This window comes from Dromiciops gliroides, chromosome 2 (genome assembly GCF_019393635.1).
Source record: "Dromiciops gliroides isolate mDroGli1 chromosome 2, mDroGli1.pri, whole genome shotgun sequence".
Taxonomy (NCBI): Eukaryota; Metazoa; Chordata; class Mammalia; order Microbiotheria; family Microbiotheriidae; genus Dromiciops; species Dromiciops gliroides.
The window spans coordinates 484032803-484040920 of record NC_057862.1 but is presented as its reverse complement, the minus strand read 5'-3'; the positions used below and the strand labels follow the sequence as shown (position 1 = coordinate 484040920).

General features: G+C 37.0%; 1 protein-coding gene across 1 annotated transcript in view; it reads right to left on the bottom strand.

The window, feature by feature from the left end:
* Positions 1-4482: 4482 nt before the first annotated feature.
* The window catches only part of VIT (vitrin), a 166879-nt gene continuing 163243 nt past the window's right edge, over positions 4483-8118 (bottom strand). Inside the window, exon 15 of the mRNA XM_043986033.1 lies at positions 4483-5573. Within this exon, the coding sequence (XP_043841968.1) occupies positions 5395-5573 (179 nt within the window). The 3' untranslated portion in view covers positions 4483-5394. The remainder of the gene's footprint in view (positions 5574-8118) is intronic.

Sequence of the window (8118 nt, the reverse complement as noted above, 5' to 3'; positions counted from 1 at the left end):
AGGTGAGTGATATATCTCCCTCTTCTTATGAGAATTAAGACAAGTACTCAGTTGAGATGAACACATGTAAGCACAACAGTTATTTAGAATGGGTGTAAGAATATTTAAAATCTGATTCAAGTTCCTACTTTTCCTAGTTATTTGGTTTTCTTAACAGTTTTTATTTTGAATGAATGGTTGTTCTGTCTGATCTGGTAAAAAAAAGTATCAGTGAGGAATTATAAGCTATGGGTATGACTAGATACTTAACCCAACAGCACCATAGAACTTGGTGTAGCTCAGAATGGGGCTCACAGAAGGGCCCTGGGTGTTACATGTACCTCCCCCCCACATATACATCAGTTGGTTTTATTTAATTATTTTTCTTTGCTACCAGGAAAGACTCAACTTAAGGGTAGGTGGTAAAGATTTTAGGTCCCCCCTTTAGTTTCTCCATTTGTAAAATGCACGTGTTTTCTTAAATTCTTTATATAAATCTTTTTTTTATCATGAAGCAACATTCCATTTTGTTCCTATATAAGAATTTGTTCAGTCATCCAATAGGCCCATATTTTGTTTATAGCCATTAATTATCACAAATAATGCTACTATCAGCATTTTTCTAAATATTGATCTTTTCTTGCTTGTCAATATGTTCCTTTGGATATAATCTCAATAATAGGACCTCTGGGTCAAAGTGTATGAACATTTTAGTAACTGATAATATTTATAAAACACTTAGCACAGTATCTACCATGTAGTAGACACTATATAAATATTAGCTATTATTAGCATTAATTCTAAATTGGTTTTTATTAACTATTAAACTAATATACAGCTTCAACAGCAATGAATTACCATGCCTATCTTCTCATAGCCTTCCCAATAATGAGGCTTTCCATCTTAAAGGACCTTTGCTGGCTTGAAAGGGTATGAGATAGTATGTCAGGATTGTTTAAATATACATTTCACTTAATTTTAGTAACTTTGAACATTTTAAGGTGGTTCTTGATTGTATTTATTATTTTCAAATTCTTGTTCATGTTCTTTAAACATTCCTTAATTGGGGGATTTGTTTTATGTTTTGATATGAGCATTGACCTTCTTATTTAAAGCTCAAAAGTAAAGTATTACTATATGAAATAGATAGATGACTGCTAGTAAAAACGTACAGTTTGCTTTTGAGGTAACAATACAATTACTTCTACTTAAACTGAAATTAATGTGGGATTCCTCTGGTCCTCAATGAAAGAATACCGTGACCTTCTAGCAGCATTATTTCACAAAAATATTTTAGTCCACATTACAGCCACAAGTAACTATCATTATTATATTATCCTATGATAAATGTAACTTTCATAATTTTGTTATGTCCTCTTCCACTGAAGTCCTGTTCTAGTAACTCAACATGGAATGGGAACAGTCCTACTTTCATAAAACCCAAGCTGATGGAGAGAAGTCTATTTCAGTAGAATGTAAGCTTCTTGAGGGCAGGATTGCTATTAATTTGTGTCTTTGTATTCCAAATGTAACCTCATACAATGCCTTACACTTAACAGGTGCTTAATAAATGCTTGTCAAATTGTTGTTGTTTGTCCTTTATTTCTTGAAGAGGACCATGAGCTATCTGGGTCCAGTGGCAAGATATACCTCAGGATGACTGGAGATGGCCCCAATGTTTAAGGCAGTTGGGGTTAAGTGACTTGCCTAGGGTCACATAGTTAGTGTCTGAGGTGAGATTTGAACTCAGGTTCTCCCAACTTCAGGGCCAGTGCTCTATCCACCGTGCCACCAAATGGTCCAGCTTGTTAAATTGAATACAAATGAGTACAAAACATGTTTCTTATGTCTTCTGCTAGGGGTCCTTTCATCTCTTGCTTTTCAGCAGAGCCTTTGCTGGCATATTCCAATTTCAATGATAAATAGGTTTCATCTGAATACCATATTTTGGCACAAGGATCTGACAGTCTCTATAACAATCAAAGCAAGACAATGATAATCAATAATTTCAATTATTTTTCCTCTGTGCTCCCCCACCCCAAATCTCCATAAACCCTTTTGCATGGAAAATTGTGAGAGGGTTGTTACTTTAAAATGGTCATCCTGCTTATATAGCTAGATGTCTCACATCAGTGAGGAAGTATGAAACTTTGAAGATGACCTAAGGGATGAGTTTACTGATGTCAATAATCTACCCACATAGTCACTGAATGAATGACTGTTTCATGAACTGGGCTCTTTAAATTTTAAGAAAGAGTGATAGAGAGTTTCTGAACAGGTGTTAAAAATAATGAGATACAGTGCATCATCTAGTGCAGAGGGGCTCTAAAGAACTGATGAGTATTGGCCAAAATCCCTCCTTCATTTGGCAACTCCAATGAGTCAACTCTGAAGATTGCCTGGGGCAAGAGCAAACTGAATGTGGCAGACAGACCTTTTAAAGTCCAGAGTCAGTGAGAACACTCAGAGAAAACAGAACAAAGTGAATGGTGGAGTTTCAAATGGATGCTTTTAAACCCCGAGCAAAGATCATGTAGATTTATTTTTTTCCATGACTAATTTTTCTTTCATCGGTTATGTGGGAGAATCAAATGAACGTAAACTTCATAAGGAGAAAGGCCAAATATTCCCACTGCGAAGTGAAATGTCATATTTTGTGTGTAATTTTTATTACCTGGTAGTAGCATTTCTTTGTAGGGGATTTCTTGCTTTGCATATCACTTTTCTAAAATTAATCTTTTATAGAAAGAAAGATCAACATGGTACAGTGGGAAGATCAGAAGACCTGGGTTCAAATCCCATCCAATGCTTATTGCCTGTATGAGTTTAGAGAAAATCATTTCCCCACTCTGGGACTGTTTCACATCAATGAAGTGAGGACGTTTGATGAGGTGACCTTTTGAGAATCAGAATCCTTTCAGCTCTAAATCCCATGATGCTATAAACTATATAGCACCAGTCATGGATTTACTTTTGTCTTTTGTAAGGTGTATCTCTCAGAATTGAGCACAATTCTACAGATACAATTTGACTATGCACAAAGTACAATGAAGCTATTTCTTCCTGTGACCAGGTCATATGATGCAGGTGATGACTTTTGTAAGTTACCCTTTTTTAGTTGCCATGTCATTTTGATGGTTCATCTTAGCTTTTCTTTTGAATAAAACTGCTGCTGGTAATCATGTCAGTTCTTCATCTAGTACTGGTTTAATGGACTTTTGGGACATAATTGTAGGACTTTGCCTTTCTTTCCTATTCATTTCATTTTTATTGACTTCCATTCACAATTCTAGGCTATTGAGAGATTTTTTTAAAGCTTGACTTTGCCACCCATTTTATTAGTTTTACCTCCTGGCTTAGCATCATTTGCAAATGTGACTAAGTATGTCATTTGTATTTTCAGGTTACTCAAAAAATGTGGCCTGGGGCAGGGTTCAAGACAGAGTTCTGAGACTCTCCACTTAAGATCTAGCCACTCATCAACACTCTGGATTATAGGCTTCCTTTTCCTCCACTGTCTCTGCTCATATTGTCACATATTTCACTAAAAAATTGAAACAATTTTCCACTAGCTCTCTTTTCTCCCTTCTTTATCATCTCACCTCATCCAGATGTTTTCCCTTATCTCCTTCACACTTACCTCCCATGAAGAGATTGTAGTTATTCTTGCCAAGGCAAACTCCTATACATGCACAAGTGATCCTTTTCCTTCCTGTCTTTCCACTAGATTGCCCCTCTTTCATTCACACTCTCACTTATGTTCAGTCTCTCCCTGTCTACTAGTTGCTTCTCTTCTGCCTACAAATATGTACATGTCTCTCCCATCTTCAAAAGACCCTCATTAGTCATTGCCCTCCATCTCTCCTCTTTTTCGTGGTGAAAATCTTTGAGAAGGCTATTTACAATTGAAGCCCTCTACAGTATATCCTGTATACTTCTTGTTTGTAAGTAGTTGTTTGATGCTATCTCTCCTCCTCTTCCTTCTATTACATTGTAAGTTCCTTGAGGGCAGGGACTGTTTTTTTCCTTTCTTTGTATCCTATCCTAAATACTTCTTGAATTGCTTGACTATAGGGCTTATTCAATATCTAGTTCATGTTTATACATTTTACATATGAGGATATTATTAGAGATTTTATGGAATGTTTTGCTAAAATCAATACACATCATGCCTCTGAATGTTATATGCTGAATGAGCAATCTTATAAAATTGAAGGTGACATTCTTCACGAACCCATGTTGTCTTCTAGATACCATTTGTTTCATAATGTGTTTTAGACTTTTTTTTCCAGGATAGGACAAGAGGCTTAATTATCTGTAGTTTTTGGAATCCATCTACTGCCCTCTTCTCCTCCCTCACCTCACCTTTCAAAAGCAAGACAATATCTGCCTATATCTAGAATCCCATTTTATTAAAAGTTATTGACAGTGACTTTGAAAATATATCTGTAATTTCTGACATATAATTTGTTGAAGCATAGAGACTTGAACTCATTTCATTTGATTAGATATTCTCTCCTCTCGGACCTTGGTTTTTAGTACTTCATTGTTTGCACTGTTCTTTTACATAATGAAATTTAATATGAGAAGGCTAGCAGTTGTACCTAGGAACACAGGTAAATCTTACTGCATATTTTTATACTATTCTTATAGTGCTATTAGTATATAAGATGATTTTAATAAAGAATTACATTTTTCTAGAAAGACAAGTCATAATTAAATCTGAACACAGTTTTACCTCAGTTACCCTTATTTGAATGTCTATCTAAATCAGACTATTGTTGAGTAATTTCAGTTGTGCCCAACTCTTCTGGGTATACTACCATCCCTGGCATGTAGATGAGAATACAATGTATATACTGTGAAATACTAGAAACAAGATAGAATAACTTTCCAACTTTAAGTGCTAAACACGGATGTGAAATTTGCATTTAAACATGACACAAGATCAGGACATTTTGTATATTATCCTTTTAAACATTTAATAAAACAACTACTATATGATCATAACAGAGACTGAGAGTGAACATAATAATTAAAATAAGAGATATTGGTAGAAGGATATATTCAACTACCCAAAGGCCCCACCTCACCCTATCATGGAACTACTACACTGAAAGAACATTTCTTTTGGTGACTAACTTGACACAAAGTTTCCAAACGCAAAGGTTTATCAATTTGGTTCATTCTAGAATTTTTGCCCTTTCCCTACTTAACACCAAGTCTTGAGACCAGCAAAAGAAAAGAAAAAGAAAGCAAAGGAGAAAGGCATGAACCTCCACACAGCCTTTCCTAAGAATGAAAGGTGTCTGAAGAATCCTTGGACTGATCTCTGCTAAGGGACCCTCCGAAAAAATTTCAGTGGCTCTTGTTTGATGTTGTTGAGGAAGCCACCCTTTCAGAGGTGCTTTTAACTCAATTCCGTGGTTGAGAGTTGAACTCTGTACAAATGTTCTGGATTATCTTGGGTACAGACCTGTAGAGGTCATCAAACTCATCTACAAAGAATGAGTGGTCCTTGGTAGGGTGAGTGGCAATCACTTCCAGTTCATCCTGAGCTGCCCAAGCAATTCCTACAGAATAGGTGATCACACCTGAGGGAAAAGAATTGAGAAGTTAAGAAGATCCTTGGATGGAGCCTCTATGGCTAACCTCTAGCTAAGCTCTCACTGCTGAGAATCAGCAATCCATTAGAAGGCTCAAAAATCTAGGACTGGGGTTGAAAATCTCTTAAGGGCAGAAACTATGTCTTCTCTAATGCTCCCTGACTTAAATTGCTTTTAAGCTGTTGTGAATTACGTTGTTTTTAAGTTGCCAGCCCTTTCCCTCCTCCCCTTTCTCAGTCTCCCATCTTTTGGGAGAGAGAAGTAGCATCCTATTATCTTCTTCTCAATTGAAGATATCCCCAAGTATAATAAGCTGAGAATAGGGACATAAATAAGGTATTGACTTTTCTACATGTTGACTTCTACCCAGGGTCTTTCTCTCCCTTCAGGGACTTGAAAGGAGTCTGGATTCACATGTACCCGTTTTTAAGTTGTTGAGAGGTATCAAGAACTATTAGCAAAGACCTTCCTGACTCCAAGGCCAGAACTTTACTTAGTGTTACAAATATCTGCCTCTAAATATGTAGTAATATTATTATGGATGACAGACATCCATTAAGCCTCTGCTTGAATACTTATCCATAATGAAAAGTTCATTGGCTAATAGGTGGCACAACAGATAGACTGCTGGGCCTAGAGTCTAAGATCTCAGTTCAAATCTGACCACAGACACTTATTAGCTGTGTGACCCTGGACAAGTCACAACCTTTTCTTGCCTCAGTTTCTTCATCAGTAAAATGGGGATAATAATAATACCTACCTTACAGGGTTGTTGTGAGGATCAAGTGAGATAATAATTGTAAGCTGCCTGGCATGTTATAAACACTACATAAATGTTAGTTACTATTATTCTTAAAATGAGGATAATAATACCTACCACCCAGGGTTGTTGTGAGGACCAAAGGGGTTAATATTTATAAAGCACTTAGCATGATGCCTAGCACATAGTAGGTGCTGTATAGATGCTGGTTGTTATTGTTTTTATTACTTTGGGAAGATCATTCCATTGCTGGATATTCCTAATGGTTAGAAAGAACCTTCTTATTTTTAGTGAAAATCTGCTGCCCTATAACTTTCACCCTTCATGCCTACTTCAATCCTCTGGAGCAAAACAAAACAAGTTTACTTTCTCTTTCATATGATACCCTTCAAATATATAAAGAAAGCTACCCATACTTCCCTAAGTCTTCCCTTCTCCAGGCAAATGGGTCAAAGTATTAGACAGGTGTGGGCTGCAGCTGGCTCAGACCTCCTCTCCAGAGCCAATATTTGGTGTGAGCATTTACACCTGGGAAATCATTTAATATTACAAATCAGGGCTTAATTGAATTGTCTGGAGTCTAGACTTAAGATAGTTCTATAATAGAGAAAAATGTTCATGATTCAGATTAAATTTTAAAATGAGTTTATATGTATACATATATATACATACACACACACACACACACATATAAAATTACCTGCCCTATTTTCCTCTTTCCCTGAGAGCCAGTTAAACATTTACCAGTACACCCCTGGTGTGCTGACTTAGTGCTGACCCAGCCTGGATGGGCATCTTTTTTAGCAGAATTGACTATATAGAGGGTGTGGCAAGTTGTTTCCACAATCCTTCAGTTCTTGGATTTGGAATTAGGAGGCCCGGGTTTGAAACCTAGCTCCTACACTCATTAGTTGCATAACCTTGGATAAGTCTCTTAACTTCTATGGACCTGTTTCCTTATCTTCATAGTAGAAATGATATTCGTACCACCTATCTAGGAGCAGATGGTGGCAAATTGGATAGAGTGCTGGGCTTCGATTCAGGAAGACAAGTTCAAATCTGGCCTCAGACACTTAGTAGCTGTGTGATGGTAGGCAAGTCACTTAAAAAAAAAAACCAAACATTTCCTCAGTTTCCTCATCTGTAAAATGGGGATATTAATAACACCTACCTCACAGGGTTGTCCTGGGGATCAAATGAAATATTTGTAAAAGCTCTTAGCATAGTTCCTGTTGCATAGTAGGTTTGTCCTTCCCTTCCCCTATTTCCTTTCCTACATTCCCCTACCTCACAGGATTGAAAAGATGGTTTATGTACCTTAAAACACCATGGGCAATTATGTGCCAAATCTTGTTTCTACCTCCATATCTCTTAAATACATATGCCTCTCTCCACTCACACAGTTAACACGATAGTTCAAGCTGTTATCATCTCTCACCTGGACTATGAAAATAGTTTCCTAATTGAATTTCCTAAAGCACAGGTCTTAGGATGTTACCCCTTCCTCAAATTCTGGTGGCTATCTATTAATTCTAGATCAAATGGCATTTAAAGCTCTTCATTACCAACTCCTTCCTACATTTCTAGCCTTCTTACACATCATTTCCTTCCATGACCTCTGTGGCCTAGGCACACAGACCTCCTTGTTGTTCCTTGCACAAGACACTCCAATTTCCAACTGTTTTTGGATTGGCTGCCTCCTGTGCCTGAGATGTGCTTCCTCCTTAATCCTACTTCTTGGAATCCCTAGCTCCCTCCAAGACTCAGCTCAAC